Raw genomic sequence first — 22,312 nt, forward strand, 5'->3', positions numbered from 1 at the left:
ATCTACCCTGAAACAGGCTAAAAGATTAATCGGGTTTATATCAAAAATCACAATTTGAAGGAGTGTATTCCACACTACACTTACTACAGCATGCAGCAATAATGACACACGTCATATCACACACTCCTAGTTTATACAGGGACATACGCTGATATGATACTATTCCTGATGCTGTCTTTGTGGGCGTTAGCCATGACAGCAGTAATAAGGCAACTAAAATTGCCTGACAGTATCTGAGCGAGATCCAATCAGATCATTTAGGTAATAAAAAGCTAATACAAAGATGACTGTAGTTTTTTTTTTCTTTTGACAGTAAAGAAGTTAAGAGGACAGAATTGTACTTTACCTGTATAATTTAAAAAAAAAAATAGATATTTTAATATTTTATGTTGAATGAATAAACTGAGAGAGAGAGAGAGAGAGAGAGAGAGAGAGAGAGAGAGAGAGAGAGAGAGAGAGAGAGAGAGAGAGAGAGAGAGAGAGAGAGACAAAGCAGGGATGCAGACTGTTATCTGATACCTGAGCAGCACCACTCAATATTAACAGGCTTAAAAGCCATAAAAATCAATTAAGAGGTGAAGGACAGAGAGAAAGGAAGAAGAGACGGAACTGAAACGAGTAGACTGGCACGGACAGCGAATGGCTAACTCACATTACGTAGAGCTGGACTTCTCAGTCCAAATCGTGGCGCAGTAAGACTAGCAAACCTTTTTAATATGACACTCGTATAAAGAGACACGTTTGCTGCAGGTTTAAAATAGAAAGCTGTAACCGGGCAATGTTCAATGTGTCCATTGAAGCAGCACAGTTACATCACAGACAACAGCACTGATCAAGACTGTGCTTAAAATATACCCATATAACAACAGCAGAGCTGCGCAATATCAACAGATTTACACATGGCAAAATATTGCATTAAACACACACACACACACACACACACACACACACACACACACATACATACATATATATACACATATATACATACACACACACACACACACACACACACACACACACAAAGATGTTGATTTTTCCTCCTGTTCCTTATTACATTGCTTATTTTTGAAATATGTTGGAGAAAAAAAATTATATACTGTGATACATACTGTGTCAAAAGGTCTTCAAGTACCATAGTGCCATAACGTGAAGTTTTTTTGCCATGTTGGTGGCCCAAATGGTCCATTTTGATATCAGTACTTTAAAGAAAAGAGTGGCCAAATGTTTCCTGGTGAAGACGCCTGCCAGATGTTATACTAACGCAACCCTCTCAGCCAATAAGAGAACATATTTTTATACTGTACATAGCTTATTCTATTCCTAATCAATTTACCCTTTTAAATGTGAATTTTAAAGCTACTTTACTTTAGCAACAAACACAGTGTAATATTATTACAACTTTCTAAAACTAAATCTGAATCTTATTCTTGGTTTGTATATGCTTTGTCTTTTGGCCTCGGCACATCACAAGCACTGCATTTTGGCCACTCTAGACAAGAAAGCACCCCTGCAACAGATCAGCACCGTTTAACTCAGTGTTTACTGTGGCTATTTTATGATCCTCAACCCACATAAGCCATTAAAGCCCAACGATCCAACACTGAAACTCTTTACTTTACTTTCTGTCACTGTCAAAGATTAACTCCATCACTTCACCTCAGCCGTTTCCATAGAGATGGGTGAATCATTGGTGGTTCAAAGCGATGAACCCTTGACAAACGCATGCTGGCTTGGACAAACCCACACAATCTTGCTGTAGCTCAGCCACACATGCTCCGGCACGCCGCTGGGCTCCAGAACAGTAACAATTTGGTTAGAGAAAAACGGTTTTGACCGAGTCAAGGCCGACAGCCTGTTTTTGACTTGTAAATGACCTGCAGCGTACTTCGGTGATAAGGCAGCTAAACATGGCCCTATTGTACCACCTCACCTTAGTGTTGACCGACAAGTAAATCAATTCAGCTCCTCTGAAAGATCCCCACAGAACAGGCTGAAAGGAGGTTTCGATTCAGTGGAGTTGGCTTACCTGGAGTTTTCAGTGCCATTCACTTCTTTCCTTTTTCACCATCTGTTCCAGGCTGAGGGGGTGACGTCCATCCAGGCCTGCCATGGAGACCGATATCATAAACTGATGGGCTTTTAACAACTAATGCAAGCTCAACTCACACCCACACCCACACCTACAGACCGACAGCCTAAACAAACTGGCCGATGACCTTACAATACTAGCTCAAACCCCGGACACTATCACTTTAAAAGGTTTATACTTCGGCATGGCACAGGTGACTAGGTGACCAACTTAATCTAAGCCACCCAAAAGAAGCTAAGTTGGAAGATGTGCCTTTGTTTACATTCCTTGAATGTCATTCAGGAAGAATGGAAATTGCTTGGAATCAAGACATACATGAATAAAAGCCTTGACTGAGGAACAGAAGCAGTGCTGTACGAGTGCTAGTCATGCTGAGAGGGGCAAAAAACCTACTTATTCGTCATAACAATGGCACCAACAGTCTTCAAACGGACATTGTGAAATTTAAGAGCAACGTGGCAAAACCATTAGAGCAGTGTCGACAAACCCCCACAGATATAATACACATGTATACATACACGTACATTCACAGACACCCTCGCTGTATCTGTAGCTACTCTCTAGTCAACGTCCACAAACCTCGAAGTAAAAAGGAAAGTCAAGGTGACTAAGTATGAGTACGCATGTAGTCATACGTAGTCACACGGTTTTTCGATGAAACAAGAAAGTTTTCCCCCAGAAACAGACCGAATAGAGACACCGAGCTACCCTTAGCTTTTCACATAACGCTAGCTCAACACTGCACTAAACAGGACATGAAACAGCTGAAATAACGACAATTCCCCCCAAACCCACCGCGCTACCAGCAAACCTGCAGCTGAAAACCAACCTGCTGTGCTCGAGGATCCGTGCTGCGATACTTTAAAGCGGATAACTGCCCGGGTGTTTGTCCTGGTCGAAGCCTTTTCTCTCCTTTTCCTTCTTTCTGAGCCTGTTGACTCTCAGAGTTCCCGAAAACAGAAACAACACGGATTGACTCTGGCCAGGCGGGACTAATCGAAAGCGGTCTCATCGAACTGTCAGGGATTCTGGGGTTGATTAAGTTGCGTAAGTCCACGTTGTGTCACAACGAACCTCCCAGCATTCATAGCCATCATTTCAGCTGGCTTTTCGATGAGTAGTAATAGTAGATGAAAATATGTTAATACTTCCTGAATAGGGGAGTTAAATATGGCATTTTCACACACACACACACACACACACACACACACACACACACACACACACACATGTACAGGATGTATTAACATACACTATATTGCCAAGAGTATTCGCTCTTCTGCCTTTACACGCATATGAAATTATGTGAGATCCCATTCTTAACCCATAGGGTTTAATATGATGTTGGCCCACCTTTTGCAGCTATAACAGCTTCAACTCTTCTGGGAAGGCTTTCCGCAAGGTTTAGGAGTGTGTTTATGGGAATTTTTTGACCGTTCTTCCAGACACGCATTTGTGAGGTCAGACACTGATGTTGGGTGAGAAGGCCTGGCTCTCAGTCTCCTCTCTAATTCATCCCAAAAGTGTTCTATTGGGTTGAGGTCAGGACAGTCAAGTTCTTCCACACCAAACACTCATCCATGTCTTTATGAACCTTGCTTTGTGCACTGGTGGAACAGGAACAGGAAGAGGGCTGTCCCCAAACTGTTCCCACCTAAGTTGGGAGCATGAAATTGTCCAAAATCTCTTGGTGCTGAAGCTTTAAGAGTTCTTTTCACTGGAACGAAGGGGCCGAGCCTGACTCCGGAAAAACAACCCCAGACCATAATCCCCCCTCCGCCAAACTTTACACTTGGCACAATGCAGTCAGACAAGTACTGTTGTCCTGGCAACCGCCAAACCCAAGGTTGTCTGTCAGATTGCCATATGGAGAAGTGTGATTCATCACTCCAGAGAACGCGTCTCCACTGCTCTAGAGTCCAGTGGCAGCGCTTTACACCACTGCATTCAACGTTTTGCATTGCGCTTGGTCATGTAAGGCTTGGATGCAGCTGCTGAGCCATGGAAATCCTTTCCATGACGCTCTCTACACACTGTTCTCGAACTAATCTGAAGGCCACATGACGTTTGGAGGTCTGTAGCAATCGCTTCCACTTTGTTATAATACCACTGACAGTTGATTGTGGAATATTTAGTTGTGAGGAAATTTCACAACTGGACTTGTTACACAGGTGGCATCCAATCATGGTACCATGCTGGAATTCACTGAGCTCCTGAGAGCAACCCAGTCTTTCATAAAAGGCCTAGGTGCTTGGTTTTATACACCTGTGGCCACGGAAGTGATTGGAATACCTGAATGATTTGGATAGCTGAGCAAATACTTTTGGAAATATAGTGTGTTTTCACATACATATATATGTATGTATGTATGTATGTATCTATATATATATAGATAGATAGATAGAAAGAAAAAAACCCCAGTATGTTGTATGTTAAAACCCACAGCATGTTAAATTCAGCTAATAAACTAATATCTTTAGTAATTAAAATGTATTAAAATGTGCAGAACTGTGTTCTCTGTACCAGATGTGTTAAGTGGGACCAAAACTTTTTCATTAGACTGTAGTTGTGAAGAAATGTGTCCTTCATTTTTAGTGCTTAATTTCTTTCTTTCTTTTTTTTTTTTGGTTTAGCTTCTGTTTTCCTTTAATTCACAACTCTCATTTGGAAGCTTTAGCAATTGATTTTAGACCAAAAACATCCCCTAACTAGCTAACAAACCTAGCCAAAATAACCCACCCCAGCAAGCTTTATTAAATGTGATGGTTACATTTCTTTGGCAGTAGTAGACTACAGATTGAGTACATAATGTGTTCACAGTGCTCTAATATTACACTTATGTACTTGGAAGCTACTGTTCTCCTATTCCATTGATGCAATAATACATTTACTTTAATATGACTCTAGGTTTCTCCACACACATCTGGATAGTTCTAACAAACATTTTCTTCTGCTTGTGTTTTTGACACCCCTGGGTTTGCTGAAAGAAGGTCAGGAAGAGATGATTGGACAAATGAAACTGAAATCTGGAGCTTGAAATTAAAGTAGATCAATCTTTATCTTTGGCAGCCAACAGACGAGCCTGTTGTTTGGTCTAACTTTATTTGCACCAAATCTAAGGTGTGATTTCTGTCAGATATACACCACATACTTTATATATACTCCTCAGCACATCTTTGCATCATGTTTACATCACTTCCTTCAAATAGCCAGCCAGTCAAACAAATATTTTTTTGAATATTCTTTCAAAATGAACAGCTTTTTGAAGGCAGATTTTGAGAAACAGTGTGAAAATAGCATGAAAACACAAAATAAATAGACGCATAATTAAATACCAGCATGTTGTAATTCATCTTGTTAACACTGGTTTAAGGGCCTATAATCTGACACCAGATCAATTGTAAATTCTTTGTTTGATCATGCATGTTTTAAGAGAACCCTCAAGAAAACAGATCTGAGAAAAAGCTCTAAATTAGCCTTTTTATTGTCACTGTTGTCACATTTATGGTTTATTTATGAGTCATTTTCCTGAAATGAAAATAGTAGCTGGTGTTTGGCACTCCAGATAACACCAAAATAAACTGAACTGCTGACCCAGGCAAAGGAACGTGCTGCCATCTAGTGGTGTTCACTCTGTGTGTGGTACCCTTTGCCTGGCCTAACCTAGTACACACCCACCTCTGAGGCCCTAGGGGGTTTCACAGAGCTGCAAAAGTCACCCAAGGAGGTTTGCGTTGGAGGTTTAGAAAGAGCTGCAAAAAAAAAAAAAAAAAATAACGGTGCATCCTCCTCAGTGACGTACAATAGAAATACACACAGCTTGCAAAATGGTGCATCTGCACTTCAACCACACTGCAAAATACAGCCCACTACATATACACATAGCTTATCTCATGCTGCGCCTGAATAGTCTGCGATTTTATTGATAAGGCTTAAATGAGAGCTAATTATAACCTCAGTGACACAGTTAGGGTTTACCTTACTGTTCATTTTAGGTGTTTTGTTTGGCAAAGTGAAATTGCACATTACTCCCTTTTCAGTTTTGCTTGTTTCGGCTAGTATGTTCCTGATTTGATTTTGCCCCCTAAGGTATTTTTAATTTAAAATGTAAATGGGTATATTCATTAAACTGAACTGGGGCTGCTTACACAGCAGAGCAAAATGCCTATAAGTTTCATTTTCAAAAGGTTTTTTCAGGATATTTAAATTTGTTAGCAAATATTTCCGAGGAGATATGAGATGTTCTGAGGACAATTGACTGACTGCCCCAGTGCCCAGATCTCAACATCGCTGAATGTGTATAATTACATGAATGGTGAGAAGCAGAAAATGCGTGAAAAGTACGTATTTATACCTTTTCATAACCTAATGTTTTAAAACAGGACAATAAAATAAAAGGTCTGGAGATGAGACGGGGTGTGTGGAATCAATACAACTTAGAAAATATCATTTCAGTTGCAATTATGTTCCCTGACTGAAGGAACTGAGATAACCCTTGAGGGAACCACCCCAGTGAAAAGAGGGGTCCTGTCCCAGTGACAGTTTCATAGCTTTTCTGAGAGTTTACAGTATATCTTTAGCTTCATTATACATGTGTTCACACAATTCCACAAGAACAATTTATCCTAATTATATTAATTACATTAATAATAATCAATGATAAATGACCCATCTCCCCAGACTCACAGTACAAACTATAAAACCATGCCGTCCATTGTTTATCACTTTTCTTTGTCCGTACACTGTGTTATTGTTCTAATCACTGTTCAACTTAATTTCTGTCACACAGCAGTTTGACGGAGAAAGCCAAGTCCACCGTATAGGCCAGCAGAGTGATACTGGCAATCACTGTCTCACTCATAAGAACAAAGGATTCAATATCATGTATGGGGCTCAGCACTCTGGTGATGCAGATGACCGTAGCCATCATATACAAGAGCACACCCAGCGTGCTGAATCCAGCCAGCAGTCGGTCGAATGGCACCGGACAGCGTCCAGCACAGTCCCCCACCATCACCAGCACCGTGCCTAAAGAAGCCGCCAGGCTTAGGCTGTAGACTGTGGCTGAGATGCTGATTCTCCAGTCTTCTTCAGTTTTTTGAGGCACTATGAGAACCAAGGCCACACAGCTACCAAAAACCTGTAGAACCTTTAGTAATCCTGGGACGCTAGCCATGTAGCCCCGCTGCTGCTGGCTGCCCTGCGTCCGGATCAGCTGTAGCTCCACTATGTACGCCAAGGAGGTTAAGAAGGATCCCACACTGGCTGCCACTTCTCTGGGCTTGGCCTTGCTCTGTCCTACTAAGATCCAAGGGAACGCTAAGGTGGCTGTCATGGTCATTAGCATGCCCAAAGCTGCCACGGTTGCGGTCAAGTTCTTCCAGGATAAGGGCAGTAGGCTGTGAAACTGGATAAAATTGACTGCCACAATGAAGAAGGTCAGGATGAAGAAGAAGCACCAGGTGGCCATGCAAAAGGTGTGAAGAGTGTTAAAGTACTCCTTAGAAGAGGTGTCCACAACGGCAGCCAGGCTGAAGGTCAGGCAGCCAAAGAACAAAGCCCAAAAACGGGTCACTGAAAGCGGAGTGGTGAGGGTGCTGAGTTCTCCGAAAGTGACCGGCATGGTGCTAGCTTCTTGGCGGCCTCCAAAGACTACTGTGCAGGCCTAATGTCCAGTATGTATTTTTCAGCAACCACTTCTTAAGTCTTAAAGGAGTTATTAAAACATCACTCACTTGCTCTCATTTATCCACATGATCTGTCCCAATATTAGTCCAGGGCCACGTTAAATTCCCTTAAACGGCAAGATATGGCAAAATCCGTGCACTGTACAGGGTATACAGGAGAATCCGTTAACTTCTCAAAATGTCTTCGCACCTACTTCAGCAAGGTGAGGCCGTTCTGACTGACGATGTGACAAAATCAACACTCACACGCGCACTCTTTCTCGCACTCTCCCAAACACACACTCACACATACACACTTATAGACGCACAACAGGATATTTGCAGGCCTCATTTGCCTCCTCCTACTTCCTGAGGAGCTGACAAAGTCTCTTCAGTGCCAGTTTGTGCACTATACAGCTCACCACAATAAAGGTTTCAGAGCCCTGTTGTTTTCCTCTTTCCCCTTACCATCAAGAACAGCTCCAGCTTTCAGTTGCACAAAACAAACCCACGGGCTTTCCACACACCTTTTCCAGCTAAACACCCCACCAGTGGCCTTCAGGTGACAAATACAAAGACCAGGAACTTCTCTTCTCTTCTCTTCTCTTCTCTTCTGGTTAATCATTCAGAATCTAGTTAATTCTCTTCTTTTTTCTTTACTATTTTCTTCAAATCTCTTCTCTTCTTCTCAATTCTCTTCTCCCCTAGCTAATTCTCTTCTCTTCTTCTCAATTCTCTTCTCCCCTAGCTAATTCTCTTCTCTTCTTCTCAATTCTCTTCTCCCCTAGCTAATTCTCTTCTCTTCTTCTCAATTCTCTTCTCCTCTAGCTAATTCTCTTCTCTTCTTCTCAATTCTCTTCTCCTCTAGCTAATTCTCTTCTCTTCTCTTCTGGTCTCTTCACCTCTCCATCATTTCATCTCTTCTCTTCTCTTCAACTCTCCATCATTTCATCTCTTCTCTTCACTTAAGTTAAGTGATACTTTTTTAATCCCACAACCGGGGAAATTCTACCTCCACATAACCCAGCCGTGAAGTGAAACACTACATACACACTAGTGAATACACACACTAGGGAGCAGTGTGCACACTTGCCCGGAGCGGTGGGCAGCCCTATCCACGGCGCCCGGGGAGCAGTTGGGGGTTAGGTGTCTTGCTTAAGGACACCTCAGTCATGGACTATCGGCACTGGGGATCGAACCGATGACCTTCCAGTCACAGGGCCAGTTCCCTAACCTCCAGCCCATGACTGCCTCGCCTCGCCTCGCCTCGCCTCGCCTCTTCTCTTCTCTTCTCTTCTCTTCTCTTCTCTTCTCTTCTCTTCTCTTCTCTTCTCTTCTCTTCTCTTCAGGTCTCTTTACCCCTCAATCATCTCTTCTCTTTTCTTCTTCATCTTCTGCCATTCCATGAGACAGTGTAGTACAATTAATTTAACAAACTTAGCACACAGCTGGACAAGACAGCACAAGACAGATGACAAAGTTCAAGAATGTGAGAAGTGCTCAGCAGTCATTACTGGTCAGTTGTGAGCACAGAGATGTTCACAGCTGGATATTTTTGGATGGTGGTTTATTCTCAACTTAGCAGCAACCCTGCTGTATCTGATACACCTGGGTTACACATTCTTGTATGTATGTCTTCAGCATCTGTACTTCATCTGCCTCAATTTTATAGAAAACTCAGCACTCGGGTAATTTTGATCTCATACTCTTCTACTTGTACTTGTTCTCACTGGGCCTCATTCACCAATATCTTTCTAGGTTTGTTCTTAAATGTGGTCTTGAAAAAGGTGCTAAGAAAAAGTTTATGTCAGATTCATGACGTTCTTTAACCACAGAACTCTTCACACCTTTGTGCTCTTGAATGTGTACAGATTCGTACCTAAGAACAAACCCAAATTACAAACATGTCAGTCTTCATAAGAACAACGGAAGTGGGTTTAAAGAAGAAATTATTTCCCAAGAACTGTTGATGAACGAGGCCTATTGCTTTCTGGAAAGGTACTTTTACTAGGCTACTCTGCTCACCTCTGAATGAGCTCTATATTGTATGTAAGTATGCTGTGTGTCGTGTGTTCCTGATGAAATGCAATATTTTGGTATTTTGATTTTATTTTATCATCACAAGCTTTGCCAGTAATTTTCAAGCCCTGTGTACCTGCTAAACTCTCCTATTTGGTTCGATGGAGCTGAAGTGAACCACAGACATGCGTTCAGTGTTTCCTTAACTAAACGATATCTGTGCATATTAATTTAATGTGTACCGGTCTGTATTCTTTGTGGTTTTGTGTGTGTGTGGGGTTGTGGGTGAGTGTTAAGTGTGTAGTCTGAACACAAAGGAGCTGTTGTTTTTGTGCCTTCATGCTATATTTAGACATCCATCCTCAGGTATGATACACATGATAGAAACACAATATCACACCTACATGATGAAACAGACACAAAATACTCTCTCAGAAATAAAGGTACTACTCTGTCACTGGGTCAGTGCTCCTCTTGTCACTGGGGTGTTACCCTCAAGGGTACATCTCAGTACCTTTAGTCAGGATACAAGATTGTCCATTGAATCCATTGAGTACTGTGTACTGACTCCACAAACCCTGTCTCATCTCCAGGCTTTTTATTTTATTGTCCTGTTTAAAACATTAGGTTATGAAAAGGTATAAATATGTAATTTTCCACTTGGAAAACGTTTTTGAAGGTACACAGTTGGATTTACATGGCTTGTACCTTGATGCATGAAAAATGTACTGCATGAGACAGCCATTAGGTATATGTTATTCATTTTTCAGAAGATGTTTCTGTGGAGATTAGATATAACCTAATACACTTGTGTAATAAAGGAAAGTAAGTGGAAAAAAACTGCAGTTCAAATGAGACTCATAACAACCACCTGGAAGACCTGGTAGACCACCAGAACTGCCCTCATCAGGTAAACAGCACTTAAAGCTTTCATCTTTGAGAGAGAGGAGAAAATCAAGCTGTTTCAGACCTGAAAACATCCACAGGTTGTCATATCTGCCGCCTGCCATTCTCCTCGCCACCACAGGAGGTCGCTGTCTCCAGTAGACATCTCTTGAATCTTTGACCTTTTTATGATAGCCATTTTGTATATATATATATATATATATATATATATATATCCTGCATTTGCGCATGTTCTTTGCGAAGTCTTGTTTGGTGTTTCAACAATTCTGAGCGCTTATGTTTCTGATTTGATTTTCTGGTATTTTGACCTTGCTCTTTGATTTGTTATTGACTACTCTTTTGGATTTGCCCCCTTTGAATTCGTCTGCTTTCCGTGGCCTGCTTTTCTGGATTTCTGACCCTCTGCTTGTTATTACCTACTTTGCACCAGGAATTAAACTTACACTTGACTCCTGCCCCTTGTGTGAAGCAGTTTATGACACAGGTGTTTCTGTCCATCCTTCCACTGTGAGAAAACGACTCAGCACTATGGGTCTGAAAGGATGTGTAGCTGTTCAAGAAGCCCACACTGAGAAAAGGAGACAGACACATCAAACAAAGAAGCTGAATAATGGACTGACCACCCCAGTGTCCAGACCTCAATGTCACTGAATGTGTTTGGTTACGCAGAAAACTTTTGAGACTGAACTTTGGAGGTGCGTCTGCAGATTTCTTTGAGAAACTGAAAGGAAGCTGCAAAAAAGGGAAAGAGTGGACACACTAAATACTGAAAAATGTCATTATATGTAGGTGTTGAGGCTTCTGAGTCATTTGTTATACTGAAAATCTGATAAATATGTTTTCAAGGATTTTTTTATTATACTTATTAAACTTCTATTATTGAGCTTCTGCTTCTGTGTAAATAAATGAGTGAGGACAGTAATCTATGTTTAACTCAGTTACATTTTATTAATTTGGTTTCTCATTTCTTTTTGAAATGGATTTTATTATATTATGTTTCTTGCCACCATCTGGAATGCCTTGTAAATGATCACACCTCTGACTTTTGTGGTCAAAAGGAGCTCAAAGATAGAAAAACAAAGCGTAACAAGCTTCACTTCCTGTGCTGATAGATGCCGGATGCACTAACTTTCAATTCACTTCTAGTTGGATTTTCTTACTTTGTAGTATTTAGTACACATTTTTATGAGCTGCTACTTTTGTCTTTGATCTTCTACTCAAGTTGTTTTTTAGAAAGGTGCTTTTGCCAACAACAACAACAATAATAGCAATAGTAATGATGATAATAATAATAATAATATAGTAATACAAGAACTTATAAGTATAAATTAAAATCCATCCATCCATCCATCCATCCATCCATCCATCCATCCATTTTCTAGGCCACTTCTCCCTCAGGGTCACGGGGATAAATTAAAATCATTTAAGTAATAGAACACCAGAGGGAGTGTGTTATCATGAAATAACATCACGGCTGTGATTTGGTAGCCTACTATATGCTTTTATACAGCAGTCAAATAAATAAAGTAAGACATAAATAAACTGTGCTGTGAATGTGGCATTTAATTTGTTTTAATATTCGCAGTTCCTTCTGCCAAATTATAATTCCTTAACAGGCAGATAAAACTGCTGCAATATCAAGTTTAGCTCAGTTTTGTCGTTTTTTGCTAGATCAATGTTAATTCTGTTTTGTTCCTTCCAATCTGTAAAGCATCTTACAGCCCATATTATTTGGCGAATGGTATTCAGTTCATTTCTGTTTAATTCCAGGCTGTTCAGGTTTTCTTCCATCACAGCTGCTGTCTGAAAAGCTTGCTCAGTGGTGATGACAGTTTGGGACAGTTTCAGTGTCTCATCATCAGAGTCTGACCAAATGTAGTAGTGTCCATTTTCTGTTTGTGCACAAAGCAAGAGATGAAAGTGTTCGAAGGGCTTGAGCGTCTCCTACAGCTGTCAAAGTTGTTGATTAGCAAAGGTGATACAGTGTGAAAAAACAGGACACTTCTCAACCAATCAACTTGCCTGGCCAGAACTAACTGTTGTATAAATAAGAACATGGCACAGATGAAATCAAAGATAAACAACGCGGACCGTAGAGTTATAATTGAAAGCTTAAAGGTTGAAAAGGCCCATTTTTAGATGCTTCTTAAAAGTGAGCACTGAGCTTGACTGTCTAATAAAAGGTGAACTGAGCTCCACAGTTTAGAAGCAGAATAACTGAAAGAGTCTCTTCTTGTTTTCTGTATTTTACGGAAGATCTAAGATCATGTGCTGGAACCTAAACAGATAAACACTCTGTGATGTAAAGTAGTGCTTTAAGGTCATTTAGGGCCTTAAAACTAGTAGCAGAACTTTAAAATCTACTCTGAAAAGTTGGCTTTTATCTGGATGTCACGATTGGCCCCTCCCAGTCTCCTCATGTGCTTGTGTTTACCTTTGTCCTGTCCACGTGCTTGTGTTTACTTCCTGGTCTTCCATGTGCTTTTTGTTTTGATCCCAGTCTGGCCCCTTGTTTGGTTACTCCACCTGTGTCTTGTGATCCCTTGTTGGCCCTGTTGTATTTAAGCCCCGTGTTTGCCCTTTTGTCTTTGCTGGTCTTTGTTGTTTGTCTGTTTTGATTATGCTGATTGTTTGATGTGTTTGTTTTGCCTGTTCGGTTCAGTATTTTGGATTTCCGTGTTCTTTGTCATGTCTGTCCCTCCTGCTCTCCGCATTGGCCATTTGAACGTGGACTGTCTTGACCCTGATTTTGGATTTGAACCATAATAAATCTCGCTTGTCTCTGTACATGCGTCCACCTCAACATCGCTCCCCACCGTTAGACTGGACCATTATTTCACATAAGTAAACATACTTTCACTTGTGTACAGCTACTCTACACACCTCTGAGTAATCAATAGCACAGATGCAGCAGATGAGATTATACTGATGAGATTATAGCAAACTCCACCACTTTCTGAGTGAAACTGCCCTTTCTGTTCAGGACAAAGACCAACAGCAGGACAAAACAGAAGTATAGCAAAAAAGAAAGTAGCCATAACAACAAACAGAGTTCAGCTTTTATTCTGATGTTTTGATGAGAAAGGAAGTGAAGGGAGTTCATAATTGACGCCTCCCTGTTCTGCTGTTGGCTGGGATTCGTTTCCAGCGCTTCACAAAGACATTTAACAGCAGCCGGATCAAAGCCACGGTGACTCCTGCTGCTAAGCTGTAAGGCGCACGGGCCGATAGTCTTTCAGTGGGCTAATAATATCGTCTTTATGCCGTTAATAAACTGCGCACTTCAGTGGGTGTGTGTCATTATGCGGAGCTTAGCGAGCTAATCGTTTAAAGGAGAGAGTCGCCTCTGTATTCCACTTTGAACCCAAACAACGTTCTGTTTGGGCGGGGGAGACAGCAAGGGGGGGTGACAACATCAAAGAGACGTCGCTGTTACACGCACACACACATAGACAGTCAAACAAACTGTGGCGAACCTAAGACCTCTGCGCTATATACACTCTAATGCTAATTTCTGCCAGCGCTGCTATGGGATTTCTAACGGTGTGTTAGCGCTAAGCCTGGCTGTGTCAATTTTACAGTGACTCAGGAAAGTAAAGAGTTCTGGCGTAGAGCTGCCGCCACTGTTTTCCATTCCTAGCGGCTAACTGAAATCTGGCTAGCTTACAGCTCAGGTTCACAGTCTGTGATGAATATAGAGCTTGCAGAAGACCTGAAGTGATGATTTTCTCACAAAGTTGGTTCCACAATATGAATTAAAACATGATTAGTTGATTCCACTGTCCTTATGTTGGTGGTTGATCTAATGTGTATGGCTGCCTTTGCATGGTTTCACTTTTCGCATGCCACTGTTTACTAGTTAGCCCATGTTTGTTGTCATGACTCTGGAAACTGAGATAATGTAATGTTATCAATCTTGAGTCAACTGGGCTGGGGTGGGGGGGGGGTCTCTTTTTCAATAAACCATCTTCTGTTTTATTTTTTTGTCCAATTATCCAGTGAAATCTATTGTTTAAAGGTATGCTGTGATGGAGCTGCCCTCCGCCACAATGTGTGTGTGTGTGAGTGTAAAGACTTTCTAGGTAACGGGGACATTTCATATTCAAACAGAGACACATGCTGTTTTTAAATAGCCTTTATTAATTGATTGATTAATTTTATTAATTATGCTGGAGAACAAAAGCAACCCTGCAGAAAACAGAAACAAAACTTAATGGTGAATATGAACGTTTTATTATTTGTAAGTTTTGATTGATTTAGCAATATTACTAAACATTTTAAAACCTGTTACACTGTTGAACACTTGGGGAAGGCAAGAAGGACTTACCTGTGAATAGACTCCAGAGGAAGGTAGCCTTGTTTTCAGCCAGGGAGGAAAACAGTACTCTTTGTCTGCTGAGCTTTCATAGTGACCTTCCCCTCATCTCCACCCCCCCCCCCCACCCCCCCCAATAAAAAACGAAAGTGACTTCACAGCACTTTCCGTTTCGCTCTATAAAAGCCCTAGAGGGAGCAGAATGAGCTAGTCTGGTTGAGGAGGTAATGAAATGGACTATTCATACTAAGCTGTATATATTTGTAAATATTTTCTTTCTGGCACTGGATAAATTTGTTTTTGTTTTCTTCACCGGGATTCAATAAACACCGATTTTTGCACCCCAACCTGGAACGTACCCACGTGTTGTTTCCATCAGACCATCACATATGCCATTACACATATGTGATGTGTGTAATGCCATTATATATATTACTCATGCGATGTGTGTCATGTGCCTCACTTTTTCCAGCTTGTAATAAGTCAACACTGATGATATTTTAAAATGTACTACCCAGTCCATCAAGATTTGAATTTGCTGGTTTTGTGATATCAAAAAAGTAAGGCATGTGCATATTGACATCTGACAACTGAAGTTCTAGCAGTTTAGCTTTGCCTATTTATGCTGAAGTAGAGCTTCAGTGAGGAACAACACAGCAGTTTAGCATTTTCCATCTTCCACTCCAGTAAGTCTGCTACAGATTGTCTGCAGGGACCTCAGTGTAAACAGGCAAGCTAAGCTGCTACAGGCTTGCTGGGCAGTTATATATAAATGTGTTCATGACTGTGACATCACAACCAGGAAGAGATAGGGAATATATGGACCATATAGAGAAGGACAGGGGTCAGCAATACTCTGACTGCCCTGTTGGGGCTGCACAGCAGAATTAGATTTTTAGGTAAAAATGAAATAATCCTCCTTTGTGGTGAAATAAAGCTCTGCTGATCTTTCTGACACATAAACTCTGACGTTAATGTATAACTGCTAATTCACCCGACTTTGACCCTGAATGTTGGTGTGCAGACTGCTGGTCACCATAGCAATGCAGACAACAGTCTTGTCCAGCTAGTAGGCAAAGAGAAAGATTTAATATGAGCAAAAATTGGAGATGAGTGAGCTTATTTGCAATCATAAGCACTACAGCTGCTGTCCTGATCTGCAGCGATAAACTGTAACACTAATAAGTCACAAAGCTAAAGTCAGCTTCTCATTCACAAGCTTCTCATTCGAATTTTCCCATTCCACCTTAAGTGGTGCAGCAGTTACATTCTGGTGCCTGAGGCAACATTTAAAGTGAAACGGGAAAATTCAAACCAGAAGCTGGTGAATGAGAAGCTGACTTCAGCCTCGTAAAAAGTTGAACGTTGACATTTTACAAGAAACTATTGTACTTTTGCGCAAAGGTTTCTGGTCAGAGATGCGAGAAAAGCATCTATAGCTTAGCTAAAGCTTAAAGCAGAGCAAAGTAAGTGTGGATTTTTGTTTATATAATATCTTTTAGTCCTCACTAGTACAACAGCACATACTGAGACAGCCAAGATGGTGAAACGTTACTTCAATAAAAATGTTGCAGACCCCCGGCCTAGGAAGTGTTAAGAAATGTTTATGTTTAGAAATGTTTCAAAACAGGTTTAAGTACACTAATCTCTCTTATTAAAAACTAAACAAAAATTCAGTTTTCTGTTAAATGGGCCCTTTAATTTTAGACCTACATGACTGTGGACTTATAACTAGCTCAAGCTCCTGAGAAAATCAGCTAGACTACCAGCTTATAGTTACTTGACCTGTCTTAGGTGCAGCCCCATGGTGCAGTTGCTTAAGCTTTCTCTCTCTCTCTCTCTCTCTCTCTCTCTCTCTCTCTCTCGGATCTTTTTTCAGCCTTGCCGTCTCCTGCTGTCTTTTGGCTTCTCCTCGCTCCATCTTTCTCTCTGTTGCTCTTTCTGTCTCTCTCCTTGAAGGAAAACAGAAAGAACCAGACAGAAGAGGGGGGTCCAGACCCTGCTGATCTTTTCTTTTATGTGAAACAGATGAGAGAGCGAGTGAGCATGAGAGAATGAGAGCGAGAGAAGGAAGTTCTTTGCTTTGATAATTTTAAATTAAATGTGTTTCTTAGTTGAAAGTTAGACATTTTATACGTTAGTTCTTGTTATGTTGGCGATGCTTTAATATAAAATTAATTTTGATCAGGAAAAAAGAAAATCTCTGGAGTCCTTGCACTTTTTCTACAAACGATATTAAATGCATTTTAAAAAGTACATACAGGCCCGGTGGGGGACTCTAAGCGACAGCATACTGTTTATACTTTAGAATACTGTCCTATACTGTACAATACAACACTATAAAATTCAAAACTACACTACATTATCCTATACAATACTGTTCTAGACTATATTATACTACACTCCACTACACCATACTATGCTACATTCTATTGTACAATGCTACCCTATATTGCATAATATGATACAAAACTACATTATCCTATACAATATTACTCTATACTATACTATACAGCACAGTACAGTCTCTTTCAATACAATACAATACTATACAATGCAAAACTATCCTGCATCATCCCACCAACACTATACTACAACCCCAATTCCAATGAAGTTGGGACGTTGTGTAAAACATAAATAAAAACAGAATACGATATAACCTATATTCAATTGAATACACTACAAAGGTTCAAATGGATAAACTTTATTGCTTTTTGCAAATTGATGCTTGCAACACGTTCCAAAAAAGTTGGGACAGGGGTGTGTTTACCACTGTGTTACATCACCTTTCTTTTTAACAACACTCAATAAGCGTTTGGGAACTGAGGACACTAATTGTTGAAGCTTTGTAGGTGGAATTCTTTCCCATTCTTACTTGATGTACAACTTCAGTTGCTCAACAGTCCGGGGTCTCCGTTGTCGTATTTTGCGCTTCATAATGCACCACACATTTTCAGTGGGAGACAGGTCTGGACTGCAGGCAGGCCAGTCTAGTACCCGCACTCTTTTACTACGAAGCCACGCTGTTGTAACACATGGAGAATGTGGCTTGGCATCGTCTTGCTGAAATAAGCAGGACATCCCTGAAAAAGACGCTGCTTGGATGGCACCGTATGTTGCTCCAAAACCTGTATGGACCTTTCAGCATTAATGGGGCCTTCACAGATGTGCAAGTTACCCCTGCCATGGGCACTAACACACCCCCATACCATCAGAGATGCGGGCTTTTGAACCTTGCACTGATAACAATCTGGACAGTCCTTTTCCTCTTTGGCCAGGACGACACGACGTCCATGATTACCAAAAACACCATAGACCACAGGACACTTTTCCACTTTGCGTCAGTCCATCTAAGATGAGCTTGGGCCCAGAGAAGCCGGCGATGTTTCTGGGTGGTGTTGATATCTGGCTTTTGCTTTGCATGGCAGAGTTTTAACTTGCACTTGTAGATGGAGCGACGAACTGAGTTCACTGACAGTGGTTTTCTGAAGTGTTCCTGAGCCCATGTGGTAATATCTGTTACAGAATGATGCTGGGTTTTAATGCAGTGCCGCCTGAGAGATCGAAGGTCATGGGAGTTCAATGTTGGTTTTCTGCCTTGCTGCTTACTTGCAGAGATTTCTCCAGATTCTCTGAATGTTTTGATGATATTATGGACTGTAGATGATGAAATCCCTAAATTCCTTGCAATTGCATGTTGAGAAACGTCGTTCTTAAACTGTTGGACTATTTGCTCACGCAGTTGTTCACAAAGTGGTGAACCTTGCCCCGTCCTTGCTTGTGAACGAATGAGCCTTTCAGGGACGCTCCCTTTATACCCAATCATGACACTCACCTGTTTCCAATTAATCTGTTCACCTGTGGAATGTTCCAAACAGGTGGTTTTTGAGCATTCCTCAACTTTCCCAGTCTTTTGCCAATGGGAGACGAGAGTGACGCGTGTCACAGGAGTTTTGGCGGGAAGAGGAGGACGACGATGGTGCGAGTCCCGAGCTCCACAGCCGGGGCCCCGACCCTGGTTATGCAGAGAGGCCAGCTCACTGCACCTCACATTCGACCCAGGCAGCCGAGCAGCAGAGTGGCGAGCTCTCGTTCCCTCTCGGCTCTGGTGTCCTCCTTGAGCCCAGCGGAATTGGTGACAACAATATTGTGCTATACTATGCTATACAGTACAAACCTATACTATGCTATGCTTAACTATACAATAGAATACTATACCGTACAATACTATAAAATGCAGTAATATACTACACTATGCTACATTGTGCAATACCACACTATACTATACCATACTATACTATAAAAACTATACAATATTTCACAATACAGTACCACTATATTATGCTACTCTATATTATGTTTACATACTAAGCAAATAGTTATTTATTTTTCAGCATCAGCTGAAAAACACAAGAAACACTCATCTAACAGAAAATTACACAGAAGTATCCAGCGCTAATGTCAAATAAGGTATGACATCTATCACTTTTGTAGAAACTGTTTCATTCATGTGAGTCAAGAACCACACAGATTTGGAACAACCTGCAGGTTTATTCAGGAACCAAAGAGGAAAAAACCCAGTTACTAAGTTCCCACAGCCCTACTACCATGACTGAACTGCACAGACCTGACCCAAGCACTCTGATTGGCCTAGACACAAAACACATGTATGTACAATGGCCCATAATGAACAAACAAGATGATCCTTTAGCCAAATGATCTACATCCCTTTCCTTTAGCATGTACCTTCAATTTAAACATACAGCATTTCGTTCTTGCCTTAGTGCTTCATGATTCTCTGTAAACAACCCAATAATGAAAGTCTTTGTAAAACTGTCTCTTATCGCTCTGCAATTCCTCCTGTATGTCTTCCCATTGGACTGGAGTGTGGCTTCTTGCTCATCTCCTTCACGGTGCCAAGTTGGTCATATCCTTTGGGGGTTTGTATACGGACCACTTGTCCCTCTGCTAAAGGCTGTAGTGGGTGGCTTGACTTGTCATACTGATGCTTTAGAGTGAGTCGTCTTTTGTTGAGAATTTGTGCACTGACTTATTGGGTGATCTTTGGGGCTGGTTCCAGTAGTTTGGTACACACTGGAACAGCTGAGCGTGTCTGACGTGACATTAGACGTTCAGCAGGTGAGCCTAATATTGGAATTGTGTGAAGCTGAAGAGGTTCTTTTTGGTGGTGAGACTTGGTGCTATTGCACACTGCCCATGAGAGCAACTCCTCAGTGATGTTTGTTGACATATTTGGCCAAAAGATGATGCTTCTAGCCCTGCGCTTGGTTGCTTCAATGCCTGGGTGACCTTTGTGCACAATGTTAATGTATTCTTTGTGCAGAGACTGGGGAATGACTGCCTTGTGACCTTTCATGATGATCCCATCCTCCACTGTGAGTTCGTCTCTGTAAGGGAAAAGGGCTAGTGCTGGCTTTTTCTTGGGGGCCATCCTCATTGGATGACTGCACTGAGTGTTTGTAGCACACTGTCCTTTGCTATTTGCCTTCTGAGATCTTCCAGGCAGGCTGTGGAGATGTAATTCACTGAAATGACCACAAAACTCATTTTCAACTGTGCTTTGGGAGATTTGCGAGTTTGGAGCTCTTGACAGTGTGTCGGCCACATACATGAATTTGCCCTTTTTGTACACCAAGGTGATGTCATAGCTCTGCAGCCAGAGCAACATTCTCTGGAGGCGAGCAGGGGCTACGAAAAACATTCTCCACCATACATGTGGGTCAGTTTCCTCTGCAATGTCGCTAAAGTTTGGGATGTACTTCCCAAGGTCGTTAACCATGCTAAGAAAACGCTGTAGTGAAGTGACATCTGTGGGAACTGGTATGTTAGTAATTGCCACAGTCAAGAGGAGTCTCTTTTAGGAGGAGCTTTTAGGCCTTCGCTTGTAAAAATGTGGCCTATGTAGCCTACTTGGTCCAAGTGGAATTTCCATTTGTCGGGGTTTAGCCTGAGATTGACCTCTCTTGCACATTCGAGCACTCTCCTCAATCATTAACATCATCATTAACGATGACAGAGCATGTTTGACCTGCAAACAGGCGTTCCATGGAGCGCTGAAATACTCACTTGTAGAGTTAATGCCTAATGGCATCTGTAGAAATCTGTAATGCCCAAATGGAGTGCTGAATATTGTTAACATGGATAATTTCTTATCAAGGCGTATCTTGATAAGGACGGAGAACACGGTTGCCCCTGACATCTGTGCTGCTATTTCCTCAACACTGCACATAGGGTAATGGGGCCTTTTCAATGCTGTATCAAGGTCTTTTGGATTTATGCACAGTCTGATTTCTTGCTTGCCTTGGAAGAGACCCAGTCTTTAGACTCTGTGACTGGTGTTATGACACCTATGCTTTGCATGCATTCAAGTTCAGCTTTGACTCTTTCTTGCATAGTGACAGGGATTCGATGGACTGGCCGGATCACAGGCTGTATGTTGGGATCCACAGTCATGGATTTTGTGACTGGGAGCTCTCCGAGCTCTTCACTGAACAGGTCTTTGTATTCTGTAAGGATCTGTGTGTTGCTCTGCTCTCAATGGTGACTTGATGGACATCAGGACTCATTTTGACAACCGAAATCCTAACAATGGTTGAACCTCTTTGTCCCCCTTGGAAAAAGACAATGAGTGTTGCTACCCTTTTAAGCAGCATGGCAGTGTAACCATGCCGTCAGTCTTAATGGCGGTGCCCCCATAAGAAACAACATTTGCAGTTGTTTTGTGCTTTAAAAGTTGCTTACCATTGGTTACTCATTTGAAGGTCTCCAGTGAGATTACATTGCATTTTGCTCCTGTGTCAACTTTTATTTCGATCAGCTTGCCATTTATATGTATTGTAACAAATCCTTCATCCTTCTCATTGGCTTTAAATTTGACACAGTTAACACAATTGTCAACTTCAACACCATTCACATAAAACATTTCATCTTTTCATGCTGTGGGCTGATCCACTGCTACTTCATGCACTAACTGTCTAAAAGCCTTTCTGTTTGAATTTCTTTTATTTCGTGGTTTAGACTTGCAACAACTTTTGTAGTGGTTTAGTTTTCTACAATTATGGCATTGTTGTCCAAATGCTGGACACTTTTCCCGTTTGGCTGCATGGTTATTTCTACAATTACTGCAATTTGTGATGGTCTGGGGGAATGGCTGTGGTTTTAACTGGTGCTTTCTGTTTGAAACTGGCCTTAGTGCATCAACACTGGTGGCTTGTGTGGCTAGCGTCTTGCTGTTTTTCTCATGAATGTGACCGGTTGAAATGGCTTTGGTTAGCATTAACTCGATTTCTCTCA

The 22,312-nt window shown here is 41.4% G+C and overlaps 2 protein-coding genes across 3 annotated transcripts in view; both read right to left on the reverse strand.

Annotated features, from left to right (window-relative positions):
- LOC108424774 (testis-expressed protein 2) overlaps positions 1-3,126 on the reverse strand; it is a 55,308-nt gene extending 52,182 nt beyond the window's left edge. Inside the window, exons 1-2 of one of the 2 annotated variants that reach the window (XM_017692997.2) lie at positions 2,922-3,126; positions 2,030-2,106 (exon numbers count right to left, since the gene is read on the reverse strand). The gene's annotated coding sequence lies outside the window, so the exon portion shown is untranslated. The remainder of the gene's footprint in view (positions 1-2,029; positions 2,107-2,921) is intronic. The other variant, XM_017692996.2, reaches the window with a different exon arrangement.
- Positions 3,127-6,532: 3,406 nt separating this feature from the next.
- LOC108424690 (myeloid-associated differentiation marker homolog) lies at positions 6,533-8,053 on the reverse strand. Its single transcript, XM_017692876.2, has one exon. It carries the CDS (start codon positions 7,713-7,715, stop codon positions 6,864-6,866), a length of 852 nt encoding a protein of 283 aa, XP_017548365.1. The 5' UTR covers positions 7,716-8,053; the 3' UTR covers positions 6,533-6,863.
- Between the last annotated feature and the right edge of the window lie 14,259 nt (positions 8,054-22,312).

Source organism: Pygocentrus nattereri, chromosome 30 (genome assembly GCF_015220715.1).
Source record: "Pygocentrus nattereri isolate fPygNat1 chromosome 30, fPygNat1.pri, whole genome shotgun sequence".
Classification (NCBI taxonomy): Eukaryota; Metazoa; Chordata; class Actinopteri; order Characiformes; family Serrasalmidae; genus Pygocentrus; species Pygocentrus nattereri.